The sequence below is a fragment of the Lissotriton vulgaris genome, unplaced genomic scaffold (assembly GCF_964263255.1).
Source record: "Lissotriton vulgaris unplaced genomic scaffold, aLisVul1.2 SCAFFOLD_675, whole genome shotgun sequence".
Classification (NCBI taxonomy): domain Eukaryota; kingdom Metazoa; phylum Chordata; class Amphibia; order Caudata; family Salamandridae; genus Lissotriton; species Lissotriton vulgaris.
In genome coordinates this window covers 314,236-337,092 of record NW_028249837.1, presented here as the reverse complement: position 1 = coordinate 337,092, position 22,857 = coordinate 314,236, and the positions used below count along the sequence as shown (strand labels likewise).

General features: G+C 47.4%; 1 protein-coding gene across 1 annotated transcript in view; it reads right to left on the bottom strand.

Annotated features, from left to right (window-relative positions):
- Positions 1 to 13,516: 13,516 nt before the first annotated feature.
- The window catches only part of LOC147663475 (palmitoyltransferase ZDHHC6-like), a 142,195-nt gene continuing 132,854 nt past the window's right edge, over positions 13,517 to 22,857 (bottom strand). Inside the window, exon 11 of the mRNA XM_086950421.1 lies at positions 13,517 to 14,205. Coding sequence (XP_086806547.1) covers positions 14,102 to 14,205 — 104 coding nt within the window. The 3' untranslated portion in view covers positions 13,517 to 14,101. The remainder of the gene's footprint in view (positions 14,206 to 22,857) is intronic.

Sequence of the window (22,857 nt, the reverse complement as noted above, 5' to 3'; positions counted from 1 at the left end):
GGGGGGCCTGCCTGCTTCCCCTCACAAAATGCTTAGGCCCCGGGCCAAAAACGACCGGGGGCATACACCACCCTCTCCATAATAACATGGACTGCGTCGTCCCTGCAGGCCATGGCCCACAACAGCAGGGTTTAAAAAAAGAAGAGCTGGAGTCCACGCACATTTAAAAAAAATTGCGATGGATTCACAGACCATCCATACATTTGTGGCAAAATAAATTATAAATCCTGCCCCCTTATGTCTATTTTATTGCATTTTTTTTGACTCAGGATTGAGTTCCAAGTCCTAAGATGGCTGCCACCACTTCCTTGTTGATATGGTGGCAGCCACTTATATCTCAGCAGTTCTGTCCGTTGTGCAGATCCTCAGCGTCCCTAGATATACAAAGTTTTTGAGCATTAATTGCTCAAAAACTGCTGAATCGGATTGACACCAAGCATTTGCAATGCAATAGGTCTTGCATTACTAAAGTTTGAGCTATTGGCATTGCTAAATAACGCAACACCAATAGCTCAAACTTTTATAATGCGAGACCTATTGCATTGCAAATGCGTGTTTAAAAATTGTCCTCAGACGCTTTGACTCTGTTTTGTACTGTAATTTTTTTAAGGGTAGCAGTCAGGCTTAGAGCAACAAGGGAAAATCGGGAAAATATAGGCTGACCGGGAAGTCACCCCTTGTTTATGGACCTACAAAGGAATTGGCTGAAGGGAGGGGCACCCAATCTTTGATGTATCGAACATGTATTATGGAGAATTTTAGACTGTTGAACTGGTTTTAACTCTGATTTATTTTATCTGTACTTTAATGGTATTTTTTTATACCGAATAAAGTTATGTGATTGGTTGAATGATACTCATCTAGTGGGTAAATCATATTATGGGAAACCAGAAAACCTGAGATCAATCCTGCCTTGAGTGCTTGTTCAAATTATATAATCGTAGGCAAATATTTTACTTCACTGAGCCTCCTTTTTCCATGATGACATCTGAGAGCACCTTCAAATATGTGCACTGTTCAAAACCCTTCTGAGTTTGTTTTAACAGAGTGTAATGTTGCTACATATATAACAAAAATCCAGGCCATATATAGCCTATGCATGACAAGTGACTTGCCCTTAGTTGGCTAACTGCATTGTTGTTGGAGGGGAGCAGGAATGTTTCTAAGTATTTTTTTAAATGATCACTTAAGAAACTGCAATATCATCTGTTGTACTAAAGTGAAACACATTTTCTTGTTAAATAAATACTATTTTTTTCATTTCGAACAGCGATATCATATCAGTGTGTTATAAATGTTTGTTACAAGATGTATTTACTACATATTTTCAAGGCTCAGCTGGCGTACGGACTCATAGCAGGCATGCTTTGCCCATTGGACTGAAAGGGCTTATTTTGGTGGTATGTCATCACCAAGGCTCCCAGCAATGCCAGTCGACCATCTGATCCCCTGAATTCTCAGTTGCAGGTATTCCCCAATTATGTGCCTGGTTCATAAAGGTTAACTTACACTTTTGTGTACGCTTACGATTGCGTGCTATTCACTAGTAGTAAATGTACAACTGCTGAGTCTTTCCACATACAAAGACAGTCCTTTCATTTTATTTGTGCAGTTTCTGCAGTGATAAAGGCACTCCTACGAAATATCTTTGTGAATAGCACACAATCGTAACAAAAGTGAAAGTTTAGCTTTGTGAATCAGGACCTCTAGTTCAAAATGCCTCAACTTGCGGTCAAACCTATATTGCAAGTAGGGAGTTTCCTTCACGCCTGCATCTCCACAGACACTCATCCGGTGTGTACAAGTTGTATGCGTGTGTAAACTAGAGATAACTTAAGGCTTTTCCTATCAGCTCCTTCCGCACTTTTGAATGCCTATCTCTTGAGCTTCAACTACACCACCGCTCACCCCTCAGATTCCATGCCGTTTACCGCCCGCCTGGCAGCGCCCTGCGTTTATGGAGGAACTCACTGACTTCATCAGCGACCAATACTCGCAAAGTGACAATCGGACCTTCGTGGGTGACTTCAATATCTGTCCACAAATTTGCTGGCCACCTTCCTCTCTGCAAACGATCTTATCCAACACTGCACAGAATCAACACACTCCAAGGGCTCAATCCTGGACCTTGTGATCTCTAAAGCAGGCATGCTTTCTATCGCTACCCCTATTCATGTAGACTGGTCTGACCACTTCCCCATCCCATTCTCCTTTCACCTTGCACACTCTAACTCTTGGCCAACCGAAGAGGGCTACCTCCTGGTTCCATGACACTAAAAATATTGACACGTTTCCCTCTGTGATTCAGTTTTGCTGTCATTTCCAAGACTAGACCCGAACCTAGATGTTGGCGAACTCACCTCCCAATGCTTCACAGTCCTTACAGTGGAAATCAATGACGTCGCTCCTCTCCAAAGCAAAAAGAAAAGGCCCATCCCCTCAGCACCTTGGTTCAACAAATCACTCTATGAAGAAAAAAAGCACCTAAGACTCCCGGAGAAACAATGGAGGCAAGCGCCCTCCACCGATAATTTACCATGCTTCGTTCAGCAAGATCCAAGTACCACAAGCACATCTTCCTGAGGAAAGCGTTGCACTTCAGAACCCTCCTTGATTCAGCCAAAAATAGACCCAAAAAACTATTTGATTTCATCAAAAATACTAACTGCTCTCCCCCAACCTCCAAGATGGAGGATTCTACAAAGAAAGCAGCTGATTTCGCTGTATTCTTCGACGAAAAAGTGAAATCACTGGTAGAGCAGGCCGCTCATCCTATCCCTCCAGAGGAGAGCAAATCACTAGGCATTTGGCAGAACTTTGACCCCATCTCTGAAGATGCCCTCCTCAAGTGCATCCGCGAAACAAAGCCCTCCAACCATTCTCTTGACCCCATCCCTTGTGCCAATGTCATCGACTTCTATACCCATTCTCTTCCCTATTGGACCACTCTAGTCAACCTCTCCCTCGGTCAAGGCTCCCTTCCTGTCCCCTTCAAAACTGGGAATGGTCACCCCTCGGCTTAAAAAACCCACTGCTAATGCGAATGACCTCAACAACTTCCGCCCCATCACTATCCTACCCTTTCTTGCGAAGATCACAGAAAGATGTGTAGCGAAACAACTCTCTCGTCATATCAAGGACAATGATCTTGACAATTTTCAGTCCGGCTTAATCCAAAACTGCAGCTCTGAAACAGCCCTGCTGCAAGTGATGGATGACGCGCTGCGGATACTCGATTCAAGAGAGTCTTGTCTTCTAATTCTCCTTGACTTTTCTGCAGCCTTTGACACTGTCAATCACAACACTCTTCAACAGAGAATGGGCATGGAGGGAACTGTGCTTAAATGGTTTGCCTCCTTCCTCTCTGATAGATCCCAAATTATCAAAATAGCGAACAGTCTTTCACCTACTTCGGCGGTAAGTCAAGGTGTACCTCAAGGCTCTATACTTGCACCCACACTGTTCAATCTCTATTTAGAACCACTGGGAGATCTCCTAAGAAAATCAGAGTCCAGTATTATCTCTACAAAGACGACACTCAAATCTATCTCAAATTTGCCCCCACTCACGATCTCTCCATCCTAGGCTCTACTCTGGACTCCATTCAAAACTGGATGTCAACACATCAACTGATTCGGATTCCCTCCAAAACTGAATACCTCCTCCTCTCCTCCTCACTCTTTCCTCCCCCGGTGCAATCATGGATGGATCAGTTGAATCTACTTAACAATAAACCCATCATTGTTGATAGCGCAAAATCCCTGGGTGTCATACTCGACAAAAAACTCAATCTAATCTCCCACATCAACTCCATTGTAAAGTCTGCTCGATACCAACTGCGCCTTCTTTGGGGAATGTCGCTTCTTCCCGGAGCAAGACCTTAAAACTCTGGTCCAATCGCTGGTCCTCTCCAGACTGGACTACTGCAATTCTCTTCTCACTGGCCTCCCCAAATCCCACCTGTCCCCCCTTAAATCTATTCTCCATTCAGCAGCTCGCTTCATTTATGGGGCCAAAAGAAGCGACCACATCACACCCATGCTATCCACCCTCCGCTGGCTTCCCATCGAGGCAAGATCTATCTACAAGACTGCATGTATCACCCACAAAGACTTACACTCCTCCTCTCCTTGCTATCGGGCGAATAAACAAACTCTCTGGAGGCTCTAGACCATCACGAAATACTGAAAATGTACTGCTTGAACCTCCCACTTTCAAGAAGGAAAGTTCGATGGCCCAATCCTTTTCAGGCAACGCGGTGAGAATCTGGAACTCACTTCCGCCTCAGCTCCGGACCACCACCTCCTCCCAGGCCTTCAAAACTGACCCAAAAGTTCTTCTCCTTGAAAGACACTTCCAAATGTAATTCACACCCTCTCTATTATCTGAAGGAAGACCCTCCATTATAGAGAATCCTTTTCTCCATGACTATGGAAGTGCCTTCCCAGTAGGTTCTGCCAGCTACTGCAGTCTTATCCTTCTACCTGTGTTTAGTACTCGTCTGTAACATGCTCACGTCACTTTTCTTTTGCAACACATTGTTTGCTACCTCTTACATTTTGTTTGCTTTAGATACTTGCACAGGTGCCACCATTGCCTACGTAACGTTTGTTCTTGTGCTTGAGTGCCTGCCATTTATTGCAGTATTATACCTTTACTTGTACTTTGTACACTGTTGTAACCTGCACCCGTCACTTTTTCCTCCTGTAATGCACCGTTTGATACCTCTTGTATTTTGTTTGCTCACTATTGTCATTTTTGCCTCATGTAACTTAACGTTTGCTTTTGTAATTTGTTCACTTGTAATGTTCTCCTCATGTATCAATTCTGTTCCTAGTGTGAAGCGCTCTGACACCTTCGGGTAAAGTCCACGCTATATAAAAATGCATAAAATAAAATTTAAAAAAATAATTGGACCAATCTGATCACCTCCTGCGTTGCTACCTCCGAGGGATGTTTACATGCTTCTTCCCAGTCAACATGTTCCAGATCGAAGGCTACCAATACGTCTGTTTCCTATGTGTAGGTGGGGCAACCCAATTAAGGTTGCCATTTGCTACAGAACCAGCGGGCGCATTGTCATAATTGCATGAGGGTTAATAGTGTTCTGCAAGAAAGCGCGATACTTGGCACCTGAAAACTTTGGAGCTGACGTACATGGAGCTGCAGACTTCTCTTCTAAGGGTTAACGGGTGACCTCTGCAACGCCATTCCAAAAAGTAATCTGGGATCCAGAGACACCCTTCACATTCGCACTGTGAGTGGATACTGTGAAACAAAGTCTTTTCTACAGATGGAAGTGCACGTGGAAAAAAAAGGACAAAGCCCTGCAGGACCAAGTGTGTCTCTCTTGCAGCTTATGTACTCCGAGCTCCTCCTAAAAGTCTCCAGGCACACTGTGTGTCACTCCCCCTACGGCACAAGTTAAGGGGCGAAAAGCACCCCTGCCACACCCTACCTCCCCAAAAAATCAAGCTGTCCGTGGCGCAGGAGATGTGCCGGTGTTGACTTCCACCATGAACGAAATCTCGCGGATCAATTCATCATTGTTCAGACAATGTAAAATGGTAAGCCGCCTGTAACCACTATTTGTGGGGGGCTCACGAGGGTTAAACAGACGCAGTGCCCAGCACAGGGAGCCGCACTGCAATGGACGGCTGCAGAGGCTGGCTTGACTGACGTTTGCATTGACCGACACTCATTCCTGTATAACAAGCGAACGACGGAAAAGTTTTAGGGTTGGTGGTGCGGAGGCACCTGCTTGGCACGGTCACACAGTCCAGAGTGAAGGGGAGCAGCTGGCGAGAAGGGGGCACAGGAGAGGCACCAGGGGCTAGAGGCAAGTGGCAGCCGATGATCATGAGGAGACTGCAGAGAAGCTGCAGTGAGGAGGGAATGGGGTGGGAAACAGGGGTGTTGAGGCTGCCAAGTAGAGGCATTTATTTATTTATTTATTCGTTTTTATATAGCGCGGACTTTACCCGAAGGTGTCGGAGCGCTTCACAAAAGGAACAGTAATGATACATGAGGAGAAGATTACAAGTGAACAAAGTACAACAGCAAACATTAAGTTACATGAGGCAAAAGTGACAATTGTGAGCAAACAAAATACAAGAGGTAGCAAACGGTACAATTATAGGAGGAAAAAGTGGCATCTGTGCAGGTTACAAAGGTATACAAAGTACAAGTAGCGGTATAACGCTGCAATAAATGGTAGACACTCAAACACAAGAACAATCGTTACGTAGGCAATGGTGGCACTTGAGCAAGTATATAAAGCAAACAAAATGTAAGAGGTAGCAAACAGTGTGTTACAAGAGAAAAGTGGCGTGTGCATGTTACAAAAGAGTACCAAACACAGGTAGAAGGATAATACCGTAATAAATGGCAGAAACTCAAACACAAGAACAAACGTTACGTAGGCAATGGTGGCACTTGTGCAGGTATCTAAAGCAAACAGACTATAAGGAGGTATCATAAACAAAAAGAGTGGGTTTGCTCAATTTGATCCGCACATCTACTAACGCTCCAAGTCCATAGAAAAATTATTCCTTATATTACACTTGGTAAGAGGTGCTCAAAAAAGGTGTTTTACACTCACCCACTAGGGTGTCAATCAGTCTGTGGATCTAAGGGATCCCGACCCAATATTATATACACTGCACCCGAGCACACCCAATCATTGTTTGTGTAATCCAGTTATGGCATGTATCACTTATTAGCACATAGCAAAGAGAATCCTTTTATAACATATTACAAATCCCAGAGAAGTCTTTAGTCCAATTTCCTGAGATTCAGCTCCAAAAAGTACTCTAATCACACTTTCCAATCAGGTCTTGTGTACTTTATTTCAAAAACATAAATGTTGACACAGCAGCAGCCGGCGCGCGTTTCGTCCACAGGGCTTTTTCAAGGCTCAAATAAGTATTGTATCAAGAATTGTGGTTTTGATTGCCAAATAAAATTCGATCAATTGTTGATACGTTTTCTCTAAGCAATCACTTTCCCATATTAATGCAGCAGTTTATCTTCAATGTTGAAGTATAGGCAAGAGTATATGTGGTCAAGGCAGTATGGAGTAAAACACAATCCACCGGTACATTACAGGCAGCCTATCGGACCTTGATAAGTCCAGAAGCCTGTAATATAACAGGCGTTCTTTCAGGCGCGTTCACTCTCTCCGATTCTCGTGGAAAAACCACTTCAACACTGAAGATAAACTGCTGCATTAATATGGGAAAGAATATAGTGAAATCTGCTGCTTTCTTTCTTTGTAGAATCCGCCAGATTAAAGGTTGGGGAGAGCAGTTCGGATACTTGATGAGATCGAATAGTTTTTTGGGTCTATTTATGGCGGAGTCAAGGAGGGTTCTGAAGTGCGATGCTTTCCCAAGGAAGATGTGCTTGTGGTACTTGGAACAGACATGGCGGGTAGCGCATGGGTTGACGGCGTAGAAACATTTGAATAGAGGCACGTGGGAAGGAAAGTTATGGATATGTAGAGCCGCAAGGAAATCTAAGGGGCAGAGCTAACCTCTTTGGCTTCTCAGCTGCAGAGTTTGCCGCTGCCAGGGAAGGCAAGACGCTGCCCTGTCAGTGAGTGGTAGTGGAGGTACAAATAGGTGTCAGCCGGTCTGGGTAACTAACTGGTGCCTTATTACAACAAACTTTTGTGTGTGGACTTTGCGCTCCGTGTGCCCTGTGGCTCTTCGTGCACAACAGGTGCTACTGGGTCAGAGAGAGACACCTAAACATTGCACAACACCGATCCCCCTCGACCGCGAGACAGTCACGGACACCACTGGGCAGAGTGCCAACTCACATCTTGTTCGCCACCTGCCTGTTATTGGAGACGGTGCCCCCTGCCAGCTTCGTTGAGGTGTCACAGCTTGAAATAAACATTTTGTTTGCAGATTTGTAATGCAGGCAGTCCGAGTCAGGACCGTGTGAACTAAGGCTTCTGTTCTCTAGAATTTGAGACCCCACCTCTTCTTTGGTACTAATCACCTGTAGTGTCCGTAAGAATGAATAGAGGGTGTTAAGTACGGCGTGCCCAGGAAGTTTTCGCGTACGATTTTTCCCATCTGCTTGTCTTGTGCTGTTGGCTCCGGCCCAAACATGAAAGGCGTGTTCACTCCATGATTCAGACAAGCGGCACTGAAAGCGATCGCGAAAGCAATCGCTATTGTAAACCAGTGGTGCGCACCACAGAGGAGTGGGCGGAGGGAGCGCGGCAGCAATGCGAACGCTCGCTGCTGCGCATGCTGGCCACCAGTGGGAATGGGCAGAGCAAAGGCGGGACATGCGCCCGCCTTTGCCCAATCGCGTGCGTTTTTTAATTTAAAAAAACACCCGAAGCCCAATGGCAGCCAGCGAGAGCAAAACCAAACGCACAAGCATGTGGTTAGCTTTCAATCCCCCTTACAAGAGGTCTCGTGCTGCGCACTGCAACGCTAGGTGCAAGACCTAAAAAGCACTCTTTCTGGACCAAGATATAGCTTTCTGACAAATTTGGTGTAAATGTGTTCAGTGGTTTGGGCGGTAGTTGGATCTAAATTTCCTTTAGAAAAATGAAAAGGGGGAACACATTTTGGGACCCCTTATTTTTCTCCCCTACCGTTTCACCCGGAAACTTTCCATGCAAAACTAGTCAAAAACTAGCACTTTTTGTAAAGTTTCGTGGAGATTTGTCAAACAGGGTCAACGTTAATATTATCAACACCAAAAATGCATTTCCTATGGAAACATGATCCTTACTGTATCTACCCAGTGAAGACTGCCACTGGGTAATCCATCTATCAAATAGAGGAATAGCGGGAGTTGCATAAATTGCTGTAAAGTGTTGTATAGTGGCATAAAGTGGAGGAGTGTTGTGCAATGAGATAAGGTAGAGCGTTGTAGAGCGGAAAGTAGGGGCAAAGAGTGGAAGGGAGTGTCAATGAGTGGCGAAGAGTGGAGTTGAACTGAGCTGCGTAGTGTCGTAGAGTGAAGCAGTGCAGAGAGGAGTGTCATACTTTGGCGAAGAGTGGGGTAAAGTGTTGTGCAGTGGAGGTCTGTGGAGTGGTGCAGCTTAGCACAGAGTGGAGTAAAGTGTCACAGTGGAGGGGATTCTAGTACAGTACAGTGTTATAAAGTGAAGTGCCACAGAGTGGAGTAGTGTGTCATAGATTACAATGGAGTAAATTTTGGTGGAGTGGCATAGAAGGTGTTGCGTAGAATGTTGTAGAGTGGTGTAGACTACATGAGGGATACAGTGGAGTACAGTGTTCTAGAATGAGTGCCATAGAGAGGAGTGGTGTGTCTTAGAGTACAGTGGAGTGTCAAAGTGGAGTATGGACAGTGGAGTGTCATTGAGGACAGTCTTGTAGAGTGTCAGAGTGGTATATGTAGAGTGGAGTGTTGTCGAGAGTAGTGGTGTACAGTAGAGCAGAGCAGTCATAAGGAGAGTGTGTCCTATAGAGGAATATGGTAGAGTGGAGTGGCATAGAGTAGAGAGGCATGCAGAAGAGTACAGTCTTTTAGAGTATACTAGTGTAGAGTGAAGTCGCGTAGAGTGTCACAGTGGAGTGGAGTATTGCAGACTAGAGTGGTGTAGAGTGGAGGGGCATACAGTGGAGGAGAGTTTTCTAGAGTGGAATACAGTGTAGTAACGAGTCGTACAGTGGAGTGGCATGGGGTAAAGTGGAGTGTTGTAGAGTGGCATAAAGTGTTGTATAGAGGAGTTGCCTAGAGTGGAGTGGCGTGTCGCAGTGCAGAGTGGTGTGGCACGGAATAGAGTTGAAGAGCGAAGTGGCATAGAGTAGAGTGTGGTGGAGTAGGCATAGAGTGCCCTAGAGTTGAGTAATCGAGTAGAGGGGAGTTGTACGACAGTGTAGCGTGAGTAAAGTGGGGTGGGGTGGCGCGGCGTAGAGGGAGTTGCGTACGTAGAGAGTCAAATATTGGAACAGAGTGGAGTAGTGTCGTACAGTGGGATATAGTGTAGTAGAGTTGTAGAGTGGAGTGTAGGGGCGTAGAGTAGGGTGTTGTACAGAGGCATAGATCGTAGTAGGTGTTGTAGAGTTGAGCAGCACAGATTGAAGTGTCAGAGTGGAGTAAAATGTCATTACAGTGAAGTAAACGGGTGTAGTGTAGAGTGTCAGAGTGTCGTGCCGTGTAGCTTAGTTCAGTGGCGTGGAGTGGGATAGCATATAGAGGAGAAAATTGTCAGAGTGGAGTGGCGTGTCATGTCTGAATGTGTCAGAGTGGAATAGTTAGAGCGGAGAAGAGTGTGTAGAGTGGGGTGGCGTAGAGTCGAGTGGCATAAAGTAGAGTGTAGTGGCATAGAATGAAAGGGCATACAGTAGTGTTGTAGAGTGGAGTGCCATGTCGTATAGAGAACAGTGGAATGGCATAGAGTGGAGTCTCGTCGTAGCTTAAAGTGGTCTTGCATACGTTGGAGTAGAGTCTTCAAATGTGGAATGACGCAGAATGAAGTCGTAGAGTACTGTGGTGTCTCAGAGTGGAGTGTTGTCAAGTTGCACAGAGTAGAGTGTTGTAAAATGTAGTGGCATAGAGTTGAGTAGGGTGGAGTGTCATCGAGTGGAGTAGTGTCGTAGAATGTAGAGCCACATCATACAGTGGAGTGGCGTGTCATACAGAAAATTGGAATGGCTTGTCGTAGTGCCATACCGAGTACTAAAACTGGCGTGGAGTTCAGAGGCATAGAGTGGAGTACAATGTCGTAGACTGGAGTGGCGTAGAGTGGTGTAAAGGGTCAAAGAGTAGAGTGCCGTAGTGTGGTATAGAGTGGAGTGGCATAGAATACAGTAGAGTAAAATGTCACAAATTGGAGTGATGTGTCTTACAGTGTAATGGAGTGTCGTAGAGTGTTGGAAAGGGTCAAAGAGAGAAGTGGAGTGGAGTAGAGCGTGGTAGAGTGGAGTGGCACAGAGTGTTAGGGAGGAGTGCATTAGAGTGGAGTAGTGGAGCAGATTCCCTCTATGTCCCCCCCACCCCATTGGGGTGGGGGGGGACATAGAGGGAGTTGTGTACAGTGTCGTTGAGTGGAGTAGAATGTCGTAGAGTGGAGTAGAGTAGAGTGTTGTACAGTGGCACAGACAGGGGTACAGTGTTGTACAGTGCAGAGCCATTAATTAGAGTGTGGTAGAGTAGAGGAGCGTAAAGTGCTATACAGCGTAGTAGAGTGGAGTGGAGTGTTGTAAAGAGATGTGTCATATCAGAGTAACGTGGCAGAGTGGAGTGGCATAGAGTGGAATTCCATAGAGTGGAGTAGTGTAAAGTGGAATTTAGTCAAGTGGAGTGGAGTGGAATGTCAGATTGGAGTGGCAAATTGTAGTGTTTTACAAAGGAGGGGCGTGCAGTGGTGTAGTATGGAGTGTTAGCGTACATTATCATGGATGAGCGGAGTGTCGTACAGTGTCTTGTCCAAGAGTGCTGTATTGTACAGTGCCATATCGTAGAGCATTGCAGCATACATTGTCATGTCGTACAGTTTTTTTGTAAAGAGTTTTATATAGTGCAAACTAGACCCGAGACAGTGTTGTAGAGCGGAATGAGATGTCAGAGTGGAGTGGCATGTCATACAGTGGTGTGGAGTGTAGTAGTGTTGTTTGAGCAGACATCGCGGGGAAATGCCTAAAAGGATTTAGAGTACTTTTGGCAGGAATACAGATTACAGGGTTTAAAGGGGCCTTTTTGGTAGCAGAACTAAATTGGTTCAGTAGTTTTAAAGTTAGAGCCTGATTCATAAAGGAAAACTTTACCTTTTGGGTAAGTTTACAATTGTTCGCAATTTAAAAAAGGTATTTTACAAGTCATATCTTTACAACTGCGGAGTCTCAGCACAAAAAAAAATAATTGTTATGTGCGGAGACTCCACAGTCATAAAGTACTCCAAGTAAAATACCTCTGTAAATAGCAAACAATCGTAAACTTACCTAAAAGTGTACGTTTACCATTTTGAAACTGGACTATAAGATACAACGATTAGTGATATATTGTGCTGTGGTAGAATGCAGTACATTGCAATGACAAAGCAACATATGATTGGGTAATGAAAGCCCTCACAAAATTAAAGGAAAGCCATATTGTTAAGACCAGTCTGCGTTCTGGGTTTTGAGTGTAGTAATGTTTTATACGTGGATAGGAGGGGATGAGTCAGTTTATACAGGTGTGTAAAAGTAGTTAAATTACTTTTTAAAAAATCTGCAGAGTACCTTCGTACTACCTGGAAAGTACGAAGATACTAACAGAAAAAATATATATTACTACACTACATTTCCTCATAAAACCTAGAACACAGACCAAGTGTTGTGTAAACAATATTTTGCCCTTACAAAATTAAAAGAAAGCTGTATGGTTTAGACTGCACTAAGTCAGCGTTCTAGGTTTTAATGGGAAATATAGTGTAGTACAATGTATTTTAAATTTTTAAAATTTTATTTTGTTTTTCTTTTTTTAACTACCGCTGTAATTTCTAAGTTGTACTGCAGTTCTCCGTAATTTTGTAAACAAAATATAAAAAGTAATAAAACTACCTTTCCAGACTTAGCTAAAGTGCATCATTGCTTCCTATTCACTTTTAAAACAGTTGTACACTATATTTTCACTTAAAAACTGCAGACTAAGTGTGGTGAAAAAAATATGTCTGCCTTTTACTTTAGTACGGGTTTGGCTTACCCAATCATACATTGGTTTGTCATCGCCATGTACTTCAGTACACCATATAAGTAAAGTGTTATACCATGGCCCAATGTATCACCACGTTTTTGTGCCTTAAACTTTTTAACTACTGACCAAATGTTGATCTAACAAAAAGGAACCTTTTTTCACTATAGTCTATATTCCTACCAATTTAAAAAACAAAATGTGTCTGGACGTTTTGCTGCTAAATCGGTCTATAAAGTCTATGGAAAATGCAGTGGTAGTATCACTGCAAAAATTTGCATCATCCACCAACGTAGAAAAAGCAATATATCTGCAAAGTTTAGTTTTGATTCAGCAAACAGAGGCAAAGTTATTAGCCAGCAAAAATCATAGGAATTCTTATCTCTGAGAATCCGAACTATAACTACAGAGTGGCCAGTGACCCTCTGTATCAGGAAACAAGGAACCCTGGGTGGTTCCCAAGTTCTCCTTTATATGGAGTACCCTACAACACCAGCAACACACTAAATGTGCTCACCTCAAATGTCTGTTTTTGAGTATTAGCAGTGTTATCCACGCTGAGCTAGAGAGGGACAAAACTTTTTGCCATTTTGATGATAAAATATTTAAGCCTAGGATTAGCACAATACCATCCAAGCCGAGCTTAAAAAGGACCACTCCAGGCACAGTATTACAGCTTTGGATTGATAAAATTCCTGTTTTGCATAATTTATTTCGACACTCTAAACCTGAACAGGTATTAAATATAAATATATATATATATATATATATATATATATATATATATATATATATATATAGATATATATATTAGAAAGCTTCTGCACATGCAATAAGAACTCCAAAGAAATGTGTATAGAAGGATTTTATTCTCAGATATTGACAAAATGTACATGTGTAAAAGTCATAAGTAACATCCCATTTCTGCTCATAATACTTACAAATAGATCTGCTGCATTTCTTGATTGGGAGACATGAAGGAGCGGGTCAGTTTTTATCTTCAAGTAAACCCACAAAAAAACAAAACATGAAAACCTAAGATGATTTAAATTAAGGAGCAAGCACCACGTGCAGATGTCAAAAACCTAAAACAATTGAATACGTAAGATAACAAAAAACTACTAAACATTTTTAATCTTCCATCCAAAAGATTAATAAACAATTACAAAAATGTTATCTACTGATAAAGGTATTTGTATCTTGAAGGTATTTGTTGAATGACTTTTCCATTGTTTCCAAAAAGTACTTTAATTTAAAAATATTGGAGGAGATGGCACTGGATCCGTCCACACTAGCAGAAAGAGGAAAACGTCATCCACACATACTGACAGCAGAGTCGCAAAATTTCTATTAAACAATCTCTTCAATAAAAGTTTTTAGTTTTTTTTTTTTTAGAGGGGTTATGTCCGTTCTGTCAAAAGAACCCAAGCAAGGGCTATCTTGTCTTCTTCTCCTCTGTGCGTGTTTGCTCAGATTCACATTCTTGTGAGCATTTTTCTACACACCTTCTGGGAAACCATCCTCTGATTCTGTCTCCAACTGCATGAGCAAAGGAAAAACATCAGTCGCACATAACTGAACTATCAAACAAGTCTTGTGAACAGAGAAAAGGGGACAAGTAACATATGCATATTTCATAAATAATTTTAAAAAATCCTGCATCAGCTCAAACTTAACATTTCAAATGTCTACTTTTTTTAACATATGTTCATTGTCATCATTTGACTTTTGTGCCATCAGCATATGCATAAAGCTATCCACTGTTTAATGGAAATAGAACAGCGCAATATCAAATAACTAAAATAAATACATGAAACATGAGGCAGCTTAATAATACTGTTTTTACTGCTGCAGAGTCTCTGAATACTGCAACTGTGAAGGTGGTCTTTGGTCTGAATTGAGAATAAGGGCAATCAACCACCAGTATGTCATCCTCAACCCCGAGTTTTGTTTTCTCAATCCTCATGATTTACATTCCAATGCTCTATCATATACAATAAAACATTTGGGTAAATTTTTAGATCATGTGAAAAGGCTTTGCAAGGGGGCGTGGCTAAGCAAGCCACGATGGCGGCTGTGCTTCGCTGAGGCTCCGTGGACGGGCGGCCAAACAGCCCTGTAATCCTAGTCGTCCCGGGGTAAATATATCCTTCCTGACGGCGGAGCACTAACGGCACCGGGAGAAGCCGAGAAACTGCGGTGCCTCACGCTGCAAGGGCAGCAAACGGCGTGGTCTCTGGCCCGTGGACCTAGCTTCAAGATGGCGGAGGCCCATCGCTGAACGGGCCGGGAGTAGGAGGCGCGACCCGCCCGGCATTGCACCCACTGCAACCACACTCGGCGGATCCGCAAGTCCGGGACCAACGACACGGAGGTCCCCCTCCGCCTTCTACTGCTGTGATCGGCGGCGCCGCCTAGGGTCGGCGGGCAGCCGGAGTCGTTCCTGAGGCGGCAGGGCGGCTGCACGACTGGGGACATCGCCACAGAGGTGCGTGCCACGGAGGGAGTTAGAGGTGGCCCCTGCCTCGACACACGCATCGACCTCGGAGGGAACCGGCAGCCGAACTCCCCCCCCCCCCCCCCCCCCCCCCCATCCCCCTGGGGGTCAGACACTCGACGGGGGTTCCCGCGGCAGTTCCAGCCGGACTTCAAAATGGCGCCCATGGAGCGACGGCGCCAAAGCAGATGGCCGATCACTCTTGGGGGGCGGCATACCCTGGGTGCGGGAGCATTGGGAAGCACGGCGAAGGACCGACGACACACGGTGGGCCCCACACGGCTGGCGAGGCAGCCCCCGTTGGGGCCCTGGAGACCTTGGGGTGCTCTACACCCCCTACCACAAGAAGGCGGCGAGCAATACGACTGCCACTCAGGGGTATGACTCTTTGATCTCACCCCCACGCCTGGAGGAAAATAACGCGGGAAGGAGAGCGCCACGCAGCAAACGGCGGTCCCTGAAACGGCGCCAGAAAATCAACCCTGCACCAGCGCCCTCTCTAAAGCGCCATCGCCGCAACCGGACCCTACTATATCTGACAAGCTGGACCGGGTCCTAGAAGCCATAGAACTTTCTAGGGCTTCCATGGAAGAGCGCCTTGGTACTCTCACTACGGACATCAACCTCATCCGCGACGACCAGCGGAAACTGGCCGATAGGGTCCGGGAGGGAGAGAAGACTCTGGCGGACGTGCAGCCAACCCTGAAGACTCAGCAACAAACACTTCGGACAGCCATGGATCGCTTGGCAACGATGGAACGGGTGGACGATTTCGAGGGACGCTCTTGGCGTTGCAACATACGCGTGCTGGGACGTGCCGGAGGGGGTCGGGGGGAGCACACCCTATTGAATATGTGGAGGCCTGGGTAAAGTCCTTCACTCCAACCAAGGACCGCACTGCCTTCTAGTTGGAACGGGCCCACCGGGTCCCGACAGGGAGACAGCCACCTGGCGGCGCCCCTTGCCCCCTGCTCGCGAAATTCCGTCATTTTCAAGACCGAGACGCGGTACTACGGGCGGCCAGACGAGCAGGCCCCCTGCAGGTCGAAAACCAGCATGTTATGATCTTCCCGGACTATGCCAAAGCCATACAAAAACTCAGGGCGACCTTCCTAGAGGTGAAACAGAGCCTGCGGGCGAACGACATACAGTACTCATTGTTATTTCCTGCTCGCTTGAAATTCATCCATGCTGGTTCCACACACTTTTTTACCACGGCAGAGGAGGCCGGCGACTGGGCAGTTCACCACTGTACACAAGGATCGGCAGCGGCCCTGCCGCAGAAACACAGCAACAGGACACCCCGCAACAGAAGGCATGCCCCATAACAAACGCAACAGCAAGGGCAACTGAACTGGAGGGACCCCGCCAGGAAGTCGAATCCCCGGACCTGGAACAGCTCATGCAGGAGCGTAGAGAGGCCCTTCAGGCCGCGGCGGATCTCGGGGCCCCTCCATCGGAGGAGGACATCAAGGGGGTCCCCCACCTTTTCTCATCAAGTAGTGAAGAGGACAGTAATCCGGCTCGTCCCACAGTACACTCAATTACTATGCACCCGAACACACCAGTGATCGCTGACATTACCCAGTAGGGGCCATATCGGTCATTGCCCGACGACATGCTCCGCAGAAGGATCTTTACGGGTGGGTACCCCGGCTTGGGGCCACCCGCCATTCACGTCAGGACACACTGGACACACTTTGCCCTGAACCGACGACCATTTATCCTACTAACGCCCCGAAAGGAACTTGCCTCGCAGGCTCAGCCCGCCACCCCTACGAATTGACTGTTCGCTTCCTGGTTACTGGAGCGCTAGTTTGGATGTATCAAGCTTGCCGATGCGTCCCAAGTATTGGGACGGTTCTCCCACTCAGTTGCATGTTTGGTTTCCCCTGTTCTTTCACCCCCTATACCCAACAGAAGACATGAGCACCAGGGCAGATGACACACGGAGGGGGGCACCCGTGGGCTCTTTCCACGCGCAGCGGCACCTCTTCCTCCGCCGCACCGGCGCGTGCCACGTCGAGGGCAAGTGCGGTGGCGCAGAAAGCTCCTCAACCACCTACCCATGCTGCATGCAGACTTTAGTATATTCACCCTGAACGTGCGGGGCCTGCACACGCCGCGCAAGCAATACACGACATATGCATATATTAAGCGCCAACGTGCCCACATCGCGTTCCTGCAAGAAACGCATCTCATAGCACCCGAGCTAGACAAACTGAGATCCTGCTGGCGGGGTATTCTATGCGCCACATCATACTCTACGTTCGCACTTGGCGCGCTCATTTGAGTTCGCCATGCACTCCCTTTCAGGAAACGGGCAGAGTAGTAGATAAGGAGGGGATGTATGCCCTGTTGGAAGATCTGCTAGACGGACACCGAATCCTATTAGGCAGCATCTACGCATCATACGTTGAGCAGGATAGATTCTGGGACTCCCTCTCGGGTGTGTTAGCCCAATTTGCCTCTCTCCCATGGATATTAGGGGGCGACTACAACTGTGAACTAGACGTTACACTTGACAGGTCCCACCCACCGCCCCAACATTCTCCAGCCACGGCACAAACTGAAAGTTTCCGCTGCTGGGTCAGTCACTGGACGCTCGTAGACGCATGGAGGGCTCACCATCCCCACACATGGCTATACTCATTCCACTCCATCCCACATAACTTGCGGACCAGACTGGACAGATTTTTATGCACCCTGTCACTGATACCCAAGGTCCAACACACTGACTACCTAGGTCGAGTAGTCTCAGACCACGATGCACATATCCTAAGTATACGCTGGAGACCACCCCACCCTCCGGTGCCCACATGGCGCCTCCCGAGGGACTGCCTCACAACCAGGTATTCAGACACGAACACACACAGACGTTCCAAGATTACTTCACCCACAACACCGGGACCGGCACTTCTAGGCTAGTGGAATGGGACGCATTCAAAGTAGTTGCAAGAGTAGTTGCAAGAGGCGCCTGTATCAAACTGATAGTGGGGGCCCGCCGCACACTTGAAAACACGCTCACTGACTCGGAACACACGCTGGCGACACTCACCAAAAAGGAGGATGCCCCGTCGGCTACGATGGCACAGGTAGCCGAGGCAAAAACGAAACGCGCAACAGCCCTGGCGGACTTGCGGATATTCAATTTCCGTGCTTGCGCTGCTCGCATACACAGAGAACGTGACAAAACAGGCACACTATTGGCGTGGTTGGCACGCCAAGACACAGACGCAGCACCCATTACCGAGATCCGGACATCCATGGGCACACTGGTGCGCTCCCAGCAGGACATATTCGATGCGTTCAGGCACTATTACGCTGCCGTGTACAGTAGTCAGACACACTACCGACGAGAGGCGGTGGCCCAGTTCCTGGACCCGCTGCCGCTCCCCCATGTCACAGTGGCGACCAGGGACGCCATAGATACGAAAACAACAACAACGGCCGACGTCTCCAGTGCGATACACTCTTTGGCGCTAGACGGGCTTCCTCTTGAATACTATAGTTCCTTTGCTTCTCTGTTGATCCCCTGGCTGGCCGCCATGTTCACGGACGCCCTCGATAGGAGGGAACTTCCGACATCACTACGAGAATCGGTCATCGTGTTCTTAAACCGCACAGAGACCCGCAACAACTGTCCTCATACCGCCCTATCACGCTCCTCTCGGCTGATTGCAAAATCCTGGGGAAAATACTGGCCGTCAGGTACGAACAGATATTGCGCCCCCTAGTTCACCCGGACCAAAACGGCTTCGTCCCTGGCAGGAACACGTCACAGAATATCAGACGAGTCTTCCACGTCCAAGATCAGGTGGGAGACACCTTCCCCCGTGCGGCCTGCATAATACTAGACCTCGAAAAAGCTTTCGATACAGTGACCTGGCCGTACATCTTTGCAGGCCGTCGTCGGACGGGAATAGGTCCAACTCTATTACAATACACTCGGCTCCTATACACCAACCTTACGTCTCGGGTCAGGCGAGGTCGTTACATATCGCCCCCGCTGCGAGTCGAGAGGGGCACCAGGCAGGGTTGCCCCCTCTCGCCCCTGATCTTCGCACTGGCGGTGGAGCCGCTGGCGATCCGCTTACGCCGGGAGGGTACAGCCTGGGGCATTTCCATAGCGGACACGCTCCACTGCGTCTCCATGTACGTGGACAATCTTTTGTTGTGCGTCCGGGACGTAACCGCGGACCGTACCCCCATATGGACGGTCCTGTCCGAATTCGCGGAGGCCTCTGGCCTTCGAGTAAATTGGGAGAAATCAGTGGTATATCCCCTGCACAATTCCCTTGCTACGCGGGAGGTCCAGATTGGTACGCAGAGCCTATCTTGGAACACGGGCACCCCCCGTTACCTGGGTGTCCGCCTTTATCGCTCACCCACCGACCTCTATGAGGGCAACCATTGTAGAGTCCTCGCCAGCATCCGCGCCTCGGTGGGCTTCTGGAGAAATCTCCCACTCGCCCCTATTGGTCGGGTGGCTCTGGCGAAAATGATCATAGTCCCCCGACTGTTATATTACTTCACTAACCTTCCGGTCGTGCCACCCAGACATTTCTTCCGCGAGTTGGACACGCTCCTTCGCTCACTTGTGTGGGGAAACGGCCGACATAGAATAGCCCTTACCAGACTCCAGTTGCCCACCACGCAGGGGGGCCTTGGTGCCCCAGCCGTCGAGTTATATTTCCTCGCAGCTCAACTCCAGAGGCTCTCACACTGGACGGCGGGCAGAAACTCCGGGGAGACCTGCACTACACACGGTCACATCCCCATACCAGAGCTCTGTCGTCTGTTGCTCCATGGCAGCAGACCCCGCCGGACCTACCCCCTGTGTCATGGCACGCCAGTGCATGCAACGAATTCACGTATGGCAGCGAAGACCCCTTGCTATTCCCCACAGCTACCGCTGGCGGAGTGGCCACGAGGAGACACATACTTCACGAGTGCCATGTTACGCGTGTGGACGGAATCTGAAGTCGCGGAGGCACTCTTTGCGGAAGGCCAGCTTCGCCCATATGACCACCTCATGGAGGACCACAGCCTACCCCCAGGGCAGTTTCTGACACATCGCCAACTCATCGACTGCTATCGCCCACACCCCGTAGTTCACACCATCCTTCACATGGGCAGTGGCAGACACCTAGTTACTTGGCTGTATAAGTCAATCAGAGAACTCCCAAACAAGCCCCTGCACGCCCTGCGGGCTACTTGGGAGGACGAGTGTGGGCGACAACTACAAGACCGGGAGTGGGACAGAGCGCTAGAATTCCTGATGAAAGTGTCGACAAATGCACGGTTCAAAACATACAGTACTACATTTTACACAGGGCCTATCAGACCCCGGCGCGTCTCCAGCGGTTTTACCCCGACACGCAATTCTTATGCCCCAGATGTCACTCCCCGGACGCACACTTTCAACACATGTTCTGGAGCTGCCCGACCCTTCAGACCTACTGGTCGGCCATACTAGACTCCATCAGTGCCCTCACAGGCCTCACAGGGCTGCACACCTGGGAGGCAGTTGCATTGGGGATTTTCCGCAGGCCGAAGACACACAAGGTACAGGCCCGATACGCTGCTTTATCCATGCTATTAGCCAAAAGGAATATAGCCATGCAATGGCGTGCGATCACCGGCCCCTCGTTCAAGGCATTGGTGGGAGCAGCGAAAAAATGGGCGACGGCAGAGGAGGACGCCCTGAGGGAGGAGGAAGCGAAAGGTCAGCGCAAACACCCTATATCCCTAGAATGGGCCAAACTAGCTCACCAGTTTGCGTTAGCCCACAAGCGTGCTACCCCAAACACTTCTCAACGTGTCGCCACCCCCCCCTGCAGCACCAACACCCCATTAATGTGCACATACCTTGATCACCTTCGCCCCCCTGGCCCCCTTCCCCTCTAGCCTCTATTCCCCCCCCCCATTGCCTCCCTGCAGATGAGCCCTGAACAATGTCTAAATCTGCTCCTCATACTCAGTCTTCACCCTACTACCCCCCCTTTTTCTCCCCCCCCCCCAAGTTTCTCTTACCAGTCCACACTCTATTCCCTGTTCCTCTTCCCCTAGTTCCCCCCCGCGCTCACACGGTGTCCGTCACTAACAGATCCATGCCACTACTCCGTTCATTACATGCGTATTGACTACCACCTGATGGCATGTTTGAATCATTGTAACATCTCGGTTCGCAATATGATGTACCTTGAGTGCTTTCTTTTTGATGAAAAGTTAATAAAAACCATTAAAAAAATGTGAAAAGGCTTTGCAATGCGGTGTTCAGTTACTGATGATATCTTTCATTGATTAAAACGGATATCAGAATCGGATGTCCATCCCCAGATCCCTAAATCACACTAATTAATATCCTCCCCAGCTTCCAACTGGCTCCAATTGGATGTAATCATCAATAATAGAATTTGCAAATGAGAAAAGTACAGTTCTGTCAGTCATGCCACAGGGGTCACCCTAAACGTCCTTAAGGACAGAACACCCCTCCCTGGATTGGCAGGGTCAAAGTGACATACTCTCGTGACAATCCTAAATAGAAACAACTACTGAAACCACAGACTGGTTGTGAGAGGTGGAATCGTGATATGAAGCTTTTTCAGCCACCATTATGCAGCTCACCTTTAAGGTCAAATAGGTATTCATTTGAAAAGAACATCAGACTCTAGATTTTCTAAAGCATAAAACAAATACAGACCTAGACCCCAATTATGAATCTTGGACATTCACACATTCCACCGTCAAGGCCTCTCAGCATTTGGCATCTGAAGATGGACATACTGATATTACTGAAGGCTGCTATTGAACTAATGGTCCTCTGAAAAGCAAAAACTAGTCCTGCAATAATACCATCCTTTCTCTTTTATCGTTACACTTGATCACGTTTCTTCTTATTAGTACACGGTCAAGGCTGCTCTGTCATATGACGGAGAGGATGGAAGATTTTGGGATAGGACCCATCCATACACATGATCACAAATTCATATGTTCAAACAGCTCAGAGCAGGTTCTTGTGGTGTGATCTCAATGGGGCAGAATGGTTGAGTTTTGCATGCATTTCACTTTTGTTGGGTACAGGAGTGATGTATGGGAAGACCATATGAGGAGAAGGTACCAAGCCAATGTTGGCACATATGACCCTGGTCTACAATTGCCCACATCATTCACGGGCAAGCCTGGCTATGGACAATTCAATTTTTGGCTCTGAGTTCTGAATCAGTACATTGTGTTTCATATGAGATATAGTTCAGTAGCCTAAATACAGAACCTGAAGGTCTTTGTAACCTCAGGATAGCAATGCTTTAAGGTCTGAGCCTATAGGTTATGTTTCAGTAGTGTGAATGCCAGTCAGCGAGTTACACAACCTGTGTAGCTCTGTGATTCCTTGTGAAGGAGAGAAGCATGGGATGAGGACTGAATGCCGCTGTCAAGGGACCCCTTTCCCTTACCATGTACAGGGCTCCCTGTACATGGTGCTATGCTTGTTATGCTGTGGAGCTGGAATAGGTAGCCTTGCATTCCCTTGTGGACCAGTGGAGCTGCGCTGAAGATTCCAAGCATGCCAGCTGCCCTTCCCTTTGATACAGTGAGCCGGTAGAACATGGCAGAAGCCAACTCAAATGGTGGAGTGTCCCTTCCTTGCCATCCCTCGTGAACCTGGCGCACTGTGTCAATGAAGAGAAGCA